We start from the raw sequence: 15,249 nt of genomic DNA, 5'->3' as shown, positions 1-15,249 counted from the left end.
TGCCCTTCGCAAGCGCGGGCCGGGCCGACAGATGGACTCCTCCGAGGGGGCGGGGGCGGGGGCAGCGGCAGGAAGTCCCGCCCCGGAAGCGGCGCCGTTCAGGGGCATGGCGGCTCTCGGGCGGCGGTGGCGTGTGCGGCTGTGCTTAACGCTGCAGTCCCTTGCCGCGCGCAGGGCTCTGCATGACGTGGCCCCGCCACGGGACGTGCTGCTCTTCGAGCACGAAAGGGGTCGCTTCTTCGCCGTCCTCGGGCTGTTCTGCGCTGGCCAGGGCGTCTTCTGGGCTTCCCTAGCCATTGCCGCCTTGGCCCGCCCGCCGGCCTCCACTCGGCCTCCAGACGCCGAGTCCCCAGGCCGCGGCCGCCTGGACCTGCGCTCCGCGCTCTGGCGCTACGGCCTTGCCGTCGGCTGCGGCGCCATCGGTAAGGTGTGGTTTGCCTTCCCGGCATGGGTCGAGGAGGGCGGGCACAATCCTCTCCGCTTGGGCAAGAAGAGTAAGGGGCTCCCGACCCTCCAGGATGGACAGGCCACCCTCATAGGTGCGTGGTACACTGGAGTCGGACGTCCCCGAGCGCCAAGCCCTCGTACAGGTTCAGCCTGAAGTCTGCCTCTCACTCTGTGACCTTGAGCGAGTTGGTACTTACGCTCTGGACCCTGTTTTAAAATGGGTGTGAGTATCTATTAAGGCTTTTGGGAGGAATGACCAATACATGATGGGGGTATAGGAGGAGCTTAGTAAATGTTACTATCATCACAATTTTTTTTTTTATTTGGGGGCACACGGTAAGGGTTGCTTCTTAGCTCTCCAGGGAAAACCCCAATCTTTGCTCTTCCTGCAGGTACTCTGGTACTTGGTGCTGGTCTTCTCTTTTCCTTCCGCTCTGTGCGCTCAGTGATGCTACAGGCTGGAGGGAAGCAAGTGACCCTCACCACTCATGCCCCCTTTGGCTGGGGTGCCCATTTTACAGTTCCCTTGGACCAAGTATCCTGCATGGCCCACCGGGGTGAAGTCCCTGCCATGTTGCCTCTGAAGGTCAAAGGCCGACGATTCTACTTCCTCTTGGACAAAGCTGGACACTTCCCCAACACGAAACTCTTTGACAGCACTGTGGGTGCCTACCGTAGCTTGTGAAGAAACCACCTCAGGTCACTCACCCCTCCCAGAGGGGAATCAAAACTGAACCTTAGGGAATGGGGTGACAACCAGGGTCACACAAGACGCCCCAAATTCATTAACAGCAAATAAAGGAGCAGTCATCCCAAGGGCAGCTACCTGTCAGTACCTCAAAGTTTTGATCCATGCCTGTTTCGCCTTCACTCCTTACTCCCATCCACCCTACCTACAGTGCTTTACACCAAGAACTCAGTACTGAGATGAAGAAAGAAAGTAATATAATACTTTGGTACAAAAACAGCTGTAGGAAGAGGGGGTCTGTTAATCATGTTTCCCTCCTGGAGGGAAAACTCAGGCTCCCAGCCGTGTGGGCCATGTGGGGGCAAGAGGGCTGCAGGCACTTGGGCACGGAGTCTGGCGGCAGGAGTACTCTTTGGTTAGTCTTCAGGAATGGGAAAGGCGTGGCCCAACAAGAGCATCTGTCTCAGAGCTCCACACGGGGTCCCCCCTCTCCAGAGGCCGGTATGGAGTGGCTTCAGACTTCCACTGCACGACCTGGAGCACCAAGACCACGCACCACAATACCAGATTCACCCAAGAAGAGGTCTGTGGGAGACAGGAACAGGAGTGTGAGGAGTGGGCCCATCTCGAATCCAGTTCCACCCACACACCACTCTTAGCTGTTCACTGTCAGGCCGTCAAGCCTTCAGCTCCTCTCAGCCCCTCACTGGTGGGCCAAGCTCAGAGTACACTGGTGAGCACTCCTACACCTGCAGATTGTGTTATATGATTCATTGTGTGAATCTGTGTATCCCGCAATCTCCACCCTGTCTTTTATATCCCAGGACCTCACTTCAGCATTGTGTAGGTTGGAGTAAAACTGCAGAGCGGTTCCAGGGGGTATCCATGGAGTTTTCTGGGCATCAGAGCAGCTGTGAGGTCAAAGAGACAGTTGTGAGAAAGGGGAGACATACCCTAAATACCCTTGTGCTCCAGTGCCCCTTTGAGAACTGATGGGGATATAAAGCGGGGTGTATAGGATCCCCTCTACAGAGGGAAGGTAGTCAGCCCCAGCCAGGCTTCCCTCCCCCTCCCATTACCTAGTTATGTTCAGAGAGATGATGGATTTGCAGAGGGAACTGGTGCCAAATCGAAGGATGCAGGCAGACACTAAGACCAGGAAGATGGCTATAGCTGAGATGGCCAGTGCAATGCGGAGCCCTACCGGGCCTCTATAAGGAGGGAGAGAATAAACCTTGTGGTTGAGGTGGGACTCCTCCCATCTCAGCCCCCGGCCCTCGGAGTGGGCAGTCACCTGTGGGAATCCTCGATGCAGCTGCTGTAGACCCAGAAGAGCAGAAGCAGGAGACAGTAGAGGGCCAGCAGGCCAGAGGCCCCAGCCACAAAGTAGCAGAGAGATGGGGCCGAGGGTCGGGACAAGGCCAGGGAGGAGCCATTCAGGGCAGCCACACCATACAGGGGACAGCTGCCACTGAAGGAGCCCTGCGGAAAGAAGCTGCTGAGTCCTAGATTTCAGGCTGGTGCCTCTGGATGCAGGCTCATGGCAGGTGTTGGGGATAATCTAGACCAGGGCCGCTCTAGGGAGTTATTTGTGCACTGTCAGTTCCTGTTTCTGGGCCAGTAGATTAATGAGTCCTCTGGGGAAATCAAACCTGCAGTGAGTGGCCAGAAGGATCAGGAAATAGGCGGTAGGTATGAAATACAAAGAGCTTCAGAGTTGCCTCACAAGTTCTGGTCTCCCCTCGTGCAGAAATCCTAGAGTAGAACCAGAACTGTGTGACCTTCAGCTATCTCCGATGTTTTCTGATCTGTAAAACAGGCGTAATAGCGCCTACTTATAGGGATTAAGTGAACCTGTTTATTAACATGATTGCCTGACTGCGATAAACAGCCTAAACTTTTGGCTTCTGCTACATCATTATTTTGCCATTTAACACATTCTGTTGCAACCATTTGCTAGTGTGATCATCTCCACTACACTAAGCTTTATTTCTTGGAGTAGCTTAGCACAACCGTGTCTGATTTAGGGGGCCCTGGACCAACTTGTTTCACAGCCAGGGTGAGGTTACGCAGAGGGAGTCACCAGGCCGGGCTATATCTGATGCTGTTAAGACTCTCCTGAGGACTCGTTCCTTTGGCCAGAGTATGACCTGGGCGGACGGATCGACAGAGCGCGTTTACCGCCGATGCAACTCCGCCGCCGACCAGCCCCAACCGGCCCACAGGCTGAGAGGAGCAGCGCGCCAGAACCCGCCCCCCCTCCCCCCCCCGCCACCGGCCCGGACAGCAGCGGACTCTCCGTGTCAGGATCGGCCTGCCCGCCCCCGCTGACCCGGCCCGACGGCCGGCCCCGTCCCGCAGCCCCACCTGGGTCCGAGTCAGTGCCGCGGCCGCCACGGCTCCGCACACGAAGGCGGTAGCAAAGAACACGAGCTCGACGCGCTGCAGCCAAGAGAGAGCCATGGCTCCCTTGCCACCAGGAAGCGCCGCCGTGGGAGCCAACCGCCCAAGCCCCGCCTCATCCGGCGCGACCCACAAGCGCGGAGACGTCATTTCCGGGCGCGGGATTTATTCACAGAGGCCAGCGCCGCCTCAAAGCGGCAGGTACAGCGAGTAGTCCGAGAGCGCCCAGCGGCGGGCCGGGCGGCCGGTGCGGCCGATCATGGGCAGCTTCTGCACATAACGGGAGGCTGGGCTGGGCCCGTACGGCGCGGGGAAGGCAGTCTGGAAGAGGCGCCCGCGGCATCGCCTCCCTGCTTGCCGCCCGGCGATGATGAAACGGAAGTGAGGGGCACCGCGCGGGGCGAAACGGCTCTTCTGGAAGACGTCGCGGGTGCCGGCGCCCGGGCCCTGCTGCCGGGGCGCCCCCCGCGCCCGGTGCACGCGCGGCAGCGGCCTGCTCTCAGAGGCGGTGGGGGCAGAGGCCGACGGGGGGCCTCCGCCCCGGGGGCTCTCGTCGCCCTGCGGGCTGACCATGGCGTTGGCGGTCAGCTGCGGCATCTTCCGCACCGAGTCCGGGGCGGCCGCCGGCTCCTTCTTGTCCCCAGGCGGCCGCGGGGCCGTGGGCGCGGGCTGACCCGTTCCAAAGCGGGTGGCCAAGCTGTCACCGAAGAAGGCGTAGAGCTCCCGGTAGATGTCCGCCAGGGTCACCGAAGGGGAAGGAGCCTCGGGCCCCGCGCCTCCTGGCGGCAGCGGGAGACCAGACCCAAAGCCGGGCTCTGCGCTGCCCCCGGAGGGAGACTCCTGCAGGAGAAGGCTGTCCCAGGGCAGGTCGTCTGAGCGGGGGCAGCCCCTGCTGCCTGGCCCACCCTTGTTGGGCTCTGCTGCCTGGGCCTTCATCTTCAGCAGTCGTTCTACGGCCACCTGCAAGAGCAGGGGGACTAGGATAGGAGGAACCTGGGCCTATCAACTGTTCCACAGTAAGCCCGCTGAGCTGCTGTGCGCATGCAGGGAGGAGAGGCTGGAAGGGGCTGGCACTCACCAGAATGGCTCCATAGACTTTGTGCCCATCTGCTTTAACCTGGGCATTCGATACTGAATAATCATCTAGCACAGCCTGCAAATTTGTCCAGTAAGTGGACAGGTGTGGGTACAGGACTCGCTCTACTGCCTGGAAGGGAGAGAAGAATGCAGTGAGTGCCTCTTTTTTGCTTATCGCCTCCCAAGTACCATTTCCCCTGAAAGATCTACTTTTATCTCCGGTACTGAATTTAGGGCTCAATCCTAAATTCCCTGCTTGGCATATTCAGCCACCGTTTGGAAGCTCCTGGATGCCCAAGCCTTAATTAATTAAGCCCTGGGAACAAAGATCGGGTACAAAGACATACAAAACCAATACAAATTGACCCCACTATCACTGACATATGTGCCAAAGGCTAAGAGGGTATAAGTAATGCCCCCTGGTAACAGAGAACTTTAGTGGCCAGCTACTACCCTATACAGCCAATAATGTCCTGGCATAGATGCAACCTGGAACTCAGTTCAAACCACTTGTGCAAAAACAAACAACTGGGCTTCCCTGGTGGTGCAGTGGTTGAGAGTCCGCCTGCCGATGCAGGGGACGCGGGTTCGTGCCCCGGTCCGGGAAGATCCCACATGCCGCGGAGCGGCTGGGCCCGTGAGCCACGGCCGCTGAGCCTGCGCGTCCGGAGCCTGTGGTCCGCAACGGGAGAGGCCACAACAGTGAGAGGCCCGCGTACCGCAAAAAACAAACAACTGATCAGAGACCTGGACTCTGATTATATAATTTTAAATCCTATGTTTAATTTAGGGGAAAGCAATTAAGACTTCACAGAGCAGGTGACATTTGTGACAGGCTTATATGGTTAAGTTCTTTAGTTAGCCACAGACTGAGAATTTGAAAATGTTGATAAAATTAACAAGTTCCTAGAAATATAAAACTTAATGCTGATTCAAGAAAGATGAAAGCGGGCTTCCCTGGTGGCGCAGTGGTTGAGAGTCCGCCTGCCGATGCAGGGGACACAGGTTTGTGCCCCGGTCCGGGAAGATCCCACATGCCACGGATCGGCTGCGTGCGTGAGCCGTGGCCACTGAGCCTGCGCGTCCGGAGCCTGTTGCTCCGCAACGGGAGAGGCCACAACAGTGAGAGGCCCGCGTACCGCAAAAAAAAAAAAAAAAAAAGAAAGAAAGATAAAAACTTGGGACTTCCCTGGTGGTCCAGTGGTACAGAATCCGCCTTACAATGCAGGGGGTGCGGGTTTGATCCCTGGTCAGGGAACTAAGATCCCACATGCTGCGGGGCAACTAAGCCTCTGTGCCACAACTACTGAGCTCACGCGCCTCAACTAGAGCCCACATGCCGCAAACTACAGAGCCCACGCGCTCTGGAACACGCGTGCCACAAGTAGAGAGAAGCCCACACACCGCAACGAAAGATCCCGCCTGCCACAACTAAGACCCGACGCAGCCAAAAATAAATGAAATAAACAGAGATCTTTAAAAACAAAATATGAAAGCTCAAATAATTCTGTAACCATAGTAGTTAAAAATATAACCACAAAACACCATGCCAGAATTTACAGTCGACAGACACTCAAGGAAAAGAGCGTCTCAATAAAATTTAATTTAAAAATAAAAAGTATAAAAAATAAATACTCCTTCCCTACCTCATCCCATAAAGCCAGTATAACCCTGATACTAAAACCATGTAAGGACAGTACATGAGGAAACTTAATGATTGATTTCACTCATAGAGATAAATCATTTTAAATTTTAGTAAAGGGCTTCTCTGGTTAAGAACCCGCCTGTCAATGCAGGGGACATGGGTTCGAGCCCTGGTCCAGGAAGATCCCACATGCCGTGGAGCAACTAAGCCCATGCGCCACAACTACTGAGCCTGCGCTCCAGAGCCCACGAGCCACAACTACTGAGCCCATGTGCCACAACTACTGAAGCCCATGCACCTAGAGCCCGTGCTCCACAACAAGAGAAGCCACCACAGTGAGAAGACCACGCACCAAAACGAAGAGTAGCCCCTGCTCGCCGCAACTAGAGAAAGCCCATGCACAGCAACAAAGACGCAATGCAAACAAAAATAAATAATAATTTAAAAAATAAAATTTTAGTAAAGCCAACAGTATATAAAAAATGTATTATATTCCAATAAAAGTTTTGCATTTTTTTAAAGACTATAGCATGACTAAATTGAGTTTATCCTAGAAATGTAAAGATGGTTTACTATTAGAAAATCTGTATAGGGAATTCCCTGGCAATCCAGTGGTTAGGACTCAGCACTTTCACTGCTGGGGCTGGGGTTCATTCCCTGGTTGGGGAACTAAGATCCCACAAGCTGTGTGATACAGACAAAAAAAAAAAAAACCACTATGTATACAATTAATCACATTAACAGATAAAAGCAGGAAAACCTTAGGATCAATTCAAAAGATACAGAAAGAGCATTTGATAAAAGTTAACATAAAGTAATAATAAAACTAAGAATAAAATTTCCTTAACCTGAGGAAGGTATCTATCTATAAACACAAAGTAAACATCAGCCTAAATAGGAAAGGTTACTGTTAACCCTTTTTTTAAAATTGGAAATGAGACAAGGATGCCCATTATCATCATATGTAAAATGGTATTAGTGATCCTAACAATAAAATAATAAAAAGAAATTAAAGGCATTAGGTTTGGGAATTCCCTGGTGGCCCAGTGGTTAGGACTCCGCACTTTCACTGCCAAGGGCCCAGGTTCGATCCCTGGTCAGGAAACTAAGATCCCACAAGCCGTGTGGTGTGCCCCCCACCCCCGCAAAAAAAAAAGAGAATTCAAAAAAATAAAGGCGGGCTTCCCTGGTGGCGCAGTGGTTGAGAGTCCACCTGCCAATGGAGGGGACGCGGGTTCGTGCCCCGGTCTGGGAAGATCCCACATGCCGCGGAGCGGCTGGACCCGTGAGCCATGGCCGCTGAGCCTGCACGTCTGGAGCCTGTGCTCTGCAACGGGAGAGGCCGCAGCAGTGAGAGGCTCACATACCACAAAAAAAAAAAAGCAAGAATCTAGGAATAAACTGAATAAAGTATTTGTAGGTTCTCTTCAGGGAAAATTATGAAAGGATCCTGAAAGACAGTGAAAGACCTAAAAAAATGGAGAGAGATGACAGGTTCTTGGACAAGAAAAACTTTCTAACTACAAATGGGAGCTCTTACAGCTCTGCAAGAAAAGCCAGGGTCCTCACCTTCCAGCCAAGGGCGTGCAGCCCCACCACAGCCCCGTAGTGAGAGCAGAGAGGCCTCACAGGATCTGCCAAGACCTTCTGCAGGGAGAGCAGGATCTGCTGATAGAGGCCACTTACAAGGTCCCCATGAGTCCTGTGGGAGCAACATTCAGTCAGGGGAATGAGGCACAGCACACAGAGAAAACAGCACCTGTATGGCACGCTTGGGTGAGTGAAAGAGGCGTCTGGGCCGAGAGGCCCAGGACCTGAGGGCTGATGGACCAAACCCCTGGCACGTTCGTCACCCATTTGTAGAATCCCCGGGTTCATGGCACACCAGCTTGGAAGATCAAAGGGAAGAGACTCCCGACCTCTCAACATAGAGCCTCAAAGCCAGAAGTTTCACCCCATCTCCTACCCCAACCCACTCAGCTCTGCAGCAGTCCTGCCCTTTGATCAGCACTGGCCCAGCAGCTACCAGAAGATGTGACTGAGCAGGAGGGCAGCTCCATCCCGCAGAGTCCAGTGGTCATTCAGCGGGTTGATGGAGGCAGCCAGTGGCTCCAGGACACAGTAGAGGACACTGCCTACCAGGGAGCGGACATAGGGCCCCAGGCAGAGGTGTGGGTTCCGAACTAGGCTCCGTGCCACTTGCAAGAGCCGGTGTAGCTGCTCCAGGTCGTGGCTTACAGATTTCACCTGTTGGGAGGAGAGGGGTGCTTAGGGGACACAAGGGCGCACAAGAGCCTGCTCTGTTGGTGGCACCTGCCGTGAGCCCTAGAGGCTGCTGCATTGTCTCCTCCCCACAAAACCACATAAACCCCACTTACCCCACTGACCACATAAACAAAGTATGGCAGGAGCGCTGCAATCTTCGAGTTGGTCTGCAAGTCCTGGAGGGCAACCTGAAGTGGAAGGGGCCACACTGCACAGTCCACCAGCCCCAAGTATCAACTGACTTTTTTTTTAAAGAACAATTTAGCACCTATGTAGTAAAATTTTAAACGTTCAAACTCTGTGACTCAGCAATTCTACAAATTTAACCCGCTACAAAAGAAACCCACTCACACATACAGATAGCACTGTCTGTAATGTAATAATAAAAAACCGAATACAACCTAAATGTCCAACATATTTTTAACTGAGTAAACCAATTATTCTAAAACCAGACGTTTAGTATACTAGCACTGGTTGATGGTAAACTATGTATATTTACACACACAAAAAAGAAGGCTGAGTGGGTGATTCTACAGAATTTCACTTTCTACTTTGCATGATTTTACATTACAATACTTCTATTATAAACATACGCTGGTACTACTTTTTCTTTTGGCTGCATTGGGTCTTAGTTGTGGCACAACAGCTCCTCCCTCGTTGTGGCGTGTGAGCTCAGTAGTTGCAGCACATGGGCTTAGTTGCCCCGCGGCATGTGGGACCTTAGTTCCCCGACCAGGTATCGAACCCATGTCCCCTGCATTGGAAGGCGGATTCTCAACCACTGGACCACCAGGGAAGTCCCCTGGTATTACTTTGATAAGCAGAAAAAAGAGAGTAGGTAAATGAGTAAAACCATCTTAGCCCTGAACCTCCACCACCTGTGCCCTTCCAACTCCTCTGGATAAAGACCCTAAGTTCAGGTTCTGTGAAAGCGGACAGCAGCTAGTGAGGAAGGAGCTCAGCTCCCAGGCCCCACATCCAGCCACTGCACTGTTGCCTGGGGACCAGAAGCCAAGTTTCTAAGGCAGGAAGTATAGTAACAACAGTCCTAACTTTGCAAGGGAAACAACAGCAGCAGCGAGACATGGAAGATGTAAAACCCTCAAACAGAGAGAGGCCACATGGCCAAGCAGACCACCAAACTAGTCCTCGTCTGACTCTGGACAGAAGAGGCCTGGCACAGGCGCTGTCCAGCGGGCCCTGTGGAGCCCAAGAGGCTAAAGCAGCAGGGCTGGCATGAGGTCTGGCCAGGCACCCTAACCTGGCTCCCTCTACTTCCTCTTCTTTCCCTCTCAAGTCCAGGCAAATGAAAGCTACCATGTGGATGCCCCATGTGGCTCCAGGTCAACAGATGCCCCAAAGGGTGGGCTCTGGACTAAGGTGTGGGGAGCTGACCACCTGAGCCCCCCACAGGGCCCTGCTGAGCTGCCCATTCCCTAAGGAACAAGAGTTCCTACTAGAGTAGGAAGAGGAGTCAGCGCTGGCGGAGGGCCAGCCACAGAGCACCACGCCACCACCAAGAGCAGCTTCTGCCCACATCAGTCACTCAGTGTTCAGAGGACAGAAGGAGGCATCTGAAGGAATTCCATGAGGATTTGAAAGTTGGACTTTGTGCCCCAGTTCAGGCCCACGTGCTCACCTTCATCAGCTGTGGATCATCCCCCAGCACAGCCCGAGTCACTTGCTGGTAGTACTTGAGAAGGTCATCAGTCAGTGAAGACACAGCACTGGGCACTGCCAGAGGGTGGGCAGAAGGTGGTCAGGGTGGAGCCCTGCCCTCTCCCAGCCTCCCCGCCTCCCTCCAACAACCACCGCCATCCCCACAATCCCACAAGGAGCCCATTCCTACAGGACGCCCAGAGCACAGCGTTGCCAGCCCCTCTGAGCAGCCTGCCCAGCCCTGACCTTGCAAGCTCTCCACACCCAGCTCTGTACGCTGCCTCCCACCTGTCCTCTGCTGGGCAGACTCCTGCTTAGTCGCCAAGTTCCAAGGTCATAAGCCTCAGGCTCTGTGAAGCTCCGTTCAGCAGACCCTGGAAGTGTGACACCTCAGGGACCCCAGCAAGCTGCCTAGACTTCTGTACTAGCACCCAACATGGCATCACGATCGGTCTTAAGTCTGGGACACTATCTCCAACTCTGAGGCCTCTGGGCAGGGAGCAGTGCCCACTCAGGGCAGGCACCCCTTAGGCACGGAAAATTCTTGTCAGGTGAAGACTCAGAGGTGTAGAGGCACCACCCTCAGCTCCTAATGGAGGAACATCCAGGCAGAGGGCCCATTCCCCACACTGCCCCTTACCCGATCCTTGAGGGGCCAGGTTCCCTTTGCCATCTAGGTAGGAGACATGAACTAGAACCAGAGCAGAGAGATGGGTCAGCCTGGGGTTCGGCCCCTTGTAATACCACCCACCCTTCTGAGTTCCGCCCCATCCACCAGCCAGCCCATCACCACTCCTCCGACAACCCAACTCCTGTCCCCACCCCATGCATAACCCCGGCGGTCACCTCTCACAGCTGTCTCGGCGCAGCCTTTGGGGATGTTGGTGGCCAGGGCCAGCTCCACCAGGTTCACCTCTCGGTCCTCGGGGAAGTAGAGCTCACCCTCCCTGGCAGGGCGCAGGGCCAGCGCCTCCTGGGACCCATAACCACACACAGCCTGAGTGAAGAGATGACTGGGCTGAATCCAGGGAGGGAAGAGGTGCTCTACCAACCAGGGCACGAAGCCTACGTTTGCGGGAAGTCCAGAGGTCCCGAGAAGAGGGGGATGCCCAGGGATCCAGGCCCTTCACTGGGAACTTGGCTGGAGCATCGGGTATTCGCTGAGTCAAGGAGTAGCGTGTGGGCCCTCCTCACGGATCCACAGGGACTCAGAACCCCACCCACAGGCCGCTGGTCCTCTGACTCACACTTGCCCGACTTGGAAAACCCTCCTCTCTTCTAACCCTCCCCTCTTCTTCCCTGGACCCACTGCCCCGGAACGACTGTGCAGGACATTCCAACCCCTACACTTGTGCTCAGGCTCCTCCCTCACCCAGAATGCCCTCTTTTCCTTGTGACTTAGTCTAATCCCAGCCTCCCTTTCAGGTTCAGCTCAAGTTCCATCTCTTCCAAGAAACCTTCCCTAACCTCCTGGTCTCCGTGGCCACCTCTCCCTCTCTGAACTCCTGGCCCTTGGGGGCTGGGCCCAGCACATGTGCTGTGGTGGCTGTGACCTTCCCTCGTGTGTGCACTGGGTCCTCACATCTCGCTGCACTGCCAGCCCCGAGCTGGGTGTGCAGGAGGGCTCGTGCCAACCGAGCCTTCTGCAGCCGGCACCCCACTCACCTCCACACTGCTCCATCTGAGGGCCCTGTTGAAATCCTCGACAGTCAGCTTCCGCCGTTTGGTATGTTTCATGAATTGAGAGCTATTCTGGGAGCGGAGGAACAGAGTCAGTCAAGGGACAGGAGACGGGGGGCAAACAACTCCCAACGTCACATCCCCTCCCTGTGACTCAGTTTCTCATGTGCAGGATGTGACTATGAACCTGCCTGGCCCACCCAGCAGGCATGTGGTGAGCAGCACACGAGAAGACGCCCAGCAAGCGCTTTGCTCGCTGGAAGCCCAGCGGGCTGGAAGCAGGTTCTGGAGAGGGCGGGGACCGCCTCCACTGCACTCCCTCTGAGCAGGGAGTAGGTGCCTGACATATACCTGCTGAATAAACCCCTGGGGGAGGGGGTAGTCAAAGGGAGGGACAAGGAGAGGGGGAGTGTACCTGGGTGGCCTCTCTGAGACGGTAGCACACGTCCTCTGCGAGCAGGGCCGCCACCTCATCACTCAGCTCCAGGCCTGTGCTCTCTGCCATGAGCCGGACGGACTCCCGAGGGATCTCCACGAACCGCCGCTCTTCTCGCTCCGACATGGCCCCGATGGAACTGGGAGTGGGGAGGGAGGTGTGAAAGGCCAGCCCAGGCTCCCTCAGAGCCTGTGAGCCAGACTCAAGGCCCTCGAAACCAGTCTTGCTGCTCTTTGCTCCAGAATCCCTGAACAAGGAGTCACGATGGCTCTGAGTGTCCAGGTTAGGAAACCTGAGGCTCAGAGCAAGAAACGGACTTGAGCTGGACCAGAGGGCAGACAACAGGGCCACCTGAGAAACTGCCTGGCCTTGGGTTGCACAGAACTGGGTCCCAGCCCTGCTCTACCACCTCCGATGTGAACACGCTGAGACCCTCATCAGTCTGAGCCCTGGGAAAATAGTGGCAATAATCCCTGCCCTCCCTAACTCACAGGGCTGAGGTGAGGATGAAAGGAAATGAGGTAGCAGAAACTCAGGGTCTAGAACGCTACACAAATGGAAAATGTTACGATCACTAATAATAAACAAAAACTTCATGCCTTCTTCCTTCTGATCCTTGCTACAATCGCTACGGACTAAACACTGATGAAAAGACTTTTACCCCCATAGTCCCTTGCTCAAAAGTCTTCAATACTTCTCCACCACTCCTAAAAGGAAAGTCCCAGCTCCCTGGCTCAGCACACCGTGTTTGGTCCCAAATCCCCACAGCTGATCAAGCTGACCCGTCCCCCCCAGTAAGGCCGCCTCGTGTCTTCCAACCTACCTTGCACCCCACTGCCAGGGCTTGGGCTGGTCTGTCCCCCACCTTACTCCAAGCCCCCACATCCTCCTCTTTCTTTCCTAAGGCAGAAGCAGCCTGTCCTTTGAGGTCTTCCTGCCCCATGTGCCATCTGGGACTGTCAGGCTTTTAGTAGCTGGGCTTTCTGCCCATGTGTCTGGTCTTCCCCAGTTTGGCTATGAGCCCTAAAAACAGAAACCTGCTCTTCCGTTCACAGGATATGGCAGAATAAGAAGGCACGAAAACAGCACAGCCCACAATTAGAAGGTTGGCCCTCACGGACCAAAGTGAGGCATCAGCACCATAGGCAGCGACGCCCACCCAGCTTCACGGTGACCCACCCAGGCACTGCCCCACCACTCCTCTCTGACAAGGCTCAGTGGGTCACCAGTGACCTCCAGGTCCCTAAATCCAGTGGGCACCCTACCTGGTCTCCCTGCAGCATTTCTCCCAATGGCTCCTCATTGCCTTTGGAATAAAACACTAACCTGTACCATGGCTCCAAGGCCCTGCATGTGTGGCTACATCTGCAAACACCTCTTTCCACTCTCTCGTGTTCTGCATACCCGTGGCCTCTTTCCATTTCCTCAAAAACACCTTATTTCAGGACACTCATACACTGTTTCCTGGACTTGAAACGCTCTCCTCCTCCACCCCCAATCCCTTTGTCCACTGAGCTCCTAGTCGCTCCTTCAGATGTCAGTCTCAAATGTCGCTTGCTCAGGGAACTCTTCTCAGACCCCCACCATGGGCCTGTACTTTACCTCCCAAAGCAGTTGACAGTTTGTAATTATACACTTGTGTAACTTTCCGATTAACACCTACCCCCCCACTAGATTGTAAGCTCCATGCCAGCAAGGGTCATCATGCCTTTTTGCTCACCTTTGCATCCCCCGCGTCAGGCACTGCGTCTGCACATAACACGCCCTCAATAAACACTTGCTGAAAAAACGAATAAAGAACAGCGATTTTTCTAAGCACATGCTATGCCCGAGGCACCGAGCTAAGTGCTTTACATGGCTTACGCCTCATTCTGTCCACATTAACAATGCGATAGGTATTATGTCTATTTCACAGCCAAGGAAATCAAAGCTCAAAGAGGTTAAATGACTTTCCCAAAATCATCCGGCGAGCACTACCTGGGTAGGGAGCAAGAACTCAACTACCGTTCTAATCATGAGGAGCGACGGGCTGTGTGGGGAACAAGGCCTGGATTCCCAGCCGGGAAACTAGGCGTTGGAAAGCCGCCAATGGATAATTGTCAAGCTTCTTTCTCCACCTGTAAAATGGGAGCACGAAGTCCTGCCCACACGGAAGGCGCCGAGGGGTTTTCCCTGTTACGTGCCCACATTACAATCCACAAAGTCCGGGCTCCGACCAAGGTCTCCCGGCTCTTCAACGTCCTCTCCTCCACATCCTCAGCCACTAGCCATACTGTTAACAAGGCGTGAGAACTGACCTCTACCGGTCTCCGTGATGCGAATCTTCCCACCCAGCCTCGCTTCACGCCAGATCTAGAGGTGGTGGGGTACGGGGGAGGAGGTCAGAGGTTACAGAACTTGGGTCACGTGGTCAGCGAAGGGGGCGGGCCCCCAGCGGAGCTGGCTCCCAGGCCGGTGAGCGCGCGGTCCACAGCAGGACGGGCCTTCGAGGGCCTGCTCACCTGAGGGCTCCGGCACGGCGAAGGCGGTTACCGGGACGGCGGTAGCTGTGACGGCGACGGTGGTGGCGGCGGCGGCGCCGGCGCCCACTCACTCAGCTCGCACTAATTCTCTCTCTCGGCGCTCAGACTCCGCCCTCTACAAACACAGCCAATCGACGAGCGCCTTGAGGAGTTCCCGCCCACCAAAAGACTTCCCGCTACCCGATTGGCCACTGTGATGGCGCTGTAAAAGGCTCAGGGCGCCAGAGGTCACGTGATGCTGAAGACTCGCGCTTCTTAAAGCAACAGCTCTTGGGAGCTTTGCGGGGTGGGTATGGTTCGGTGTACGTTTTAATAACCATGTTCTCGAGGAAAGCGTCTGCATTCCCTTGTCTACTCCTGAGTTTCCGAGCACTTGCATTTACACGAATGCATTGATGCTTTAGACTTCGGCGTCTGCGTTAGTTTT

The 15,249-nt window shown here is 54.8% G+C and overlaps 3 protein-coding genes across 8 annotated transcripts; 1 reads left to right on the top strand and 2 right to left on the bottom strand.

Moving 5' to 3' along the window:
• Positions 1–16: 16 nt before the first annotated feature.
• Positions 17–1,282, top strand: TMEM223 (transmembrane protein 223). Its single transcript, XM_032641913.1, has 2 exons — positions 17–422; positions 840–1,282. Exons 1-2 carry the CDS (start codon positions 32–34, stop codon positions 1,130–1,132), a joined length of 684 nt encoding a protein of 227 aa, XP_032497804.1. The 5' UTR covers positions 17–31; the 3' UTR covers positions 1,133–1,282.
• A 93-nt stretch (positions 1,283–1,375) lies between these two features.
• Positions 1,376–3,663, bottom strand: TMEM179B (transmembrane protein 179B). The gene is made up of 5 exons (XM_032641912.1): positions 3,503–3,663; positions 2,430–2,617; positions 2,215–2,346; positions 1,968–2,046; positions 1,376–1,720 (listed from the first exon to the last, which is right to left on the bottom strand). The coding sequence occupies exons 1-5, from the start codon at positions 3,596–3,598 to the stop codon at positions 1,559–1,561; spliced, it is 657 nt and encodes a 218-aa protein (XP_032497803.1). The 5' UTR covers positions 3,599–3,663; the 3' UTR covers positions 1,376–1,558.
• On the bottom strand, positions 1,376–15,064 carry TAF6L (TATA-box binding protein associated factor 6 like). 6 transcript variants are annotated; one of them, XR_004351219.1, is made up of 17 exons: positions 14,598–14,746; positions 14,021–14,080; positions 12,280–12,439; positions 11,850–11,936; positions 11,031–11,181; positions 10,825–10,875; positions 10,165–10,259; positions 8,639–8,713; positions 8,287–8,507; positions 7,830–7,962; positions 4,617–4,745; positions 3,503–4,498; positions 2,788–2,890; positions 2,430–2,617; positions 2,215–2,346; positions 1,968–2,046; positions 1,376–1,720 (listed from the first exon to the last, which is right to left on the bottom strand). XR_004351219.1 is itself a non-coding variant. In XM_032641906.1 (13 exons), exons 3-13 carry the CDS (start codon positions 14,026–14,028, stop codon positions 3,728–3,730), a joined length of 1,881 nt encoding a protein of 626 aa, XP_032497797.1. In that variant the 5' UTR covers positions 14,029–14,080; positions 14,278–14,417; positions 14,802–15,064; the 3' UTR covers positions 3,685–3,727. The 6 variants fall into 6 exon arrangements, 3 of the variants coding, with proteins under 3 accessions (XP_032497797.1, XP_032497796.1, XP_032497795.1); XR_004351218.1 differs by having other exon boundaries at positions 2,430–2,890; XR_004351220.1 differs by having other exon boundaries at positions 1,376–2,046; positions 2,430–2,943.
• Positions 15,065–15,249: the final 185 nt, after the last annotated feature.

This window comes from Phocoena sinus, chromosome 8 (assembly GCF_008692025.1).
Source record: "Phocoena sinus isolate mPhoSin1 chromosome 8, mPhoSin1.pri, whole genome shotgun sequence".
NCBI lineage: Eukaryota > Metazoa > Chordata > Mammalia > Artiodactyla > Phocoenidae > Phocoena > Phocoena sinus.
Note: the sequence above shows the minus strand (reverse complement) of the source record. Positions and strands in the feature narration are given on the sequence as shown.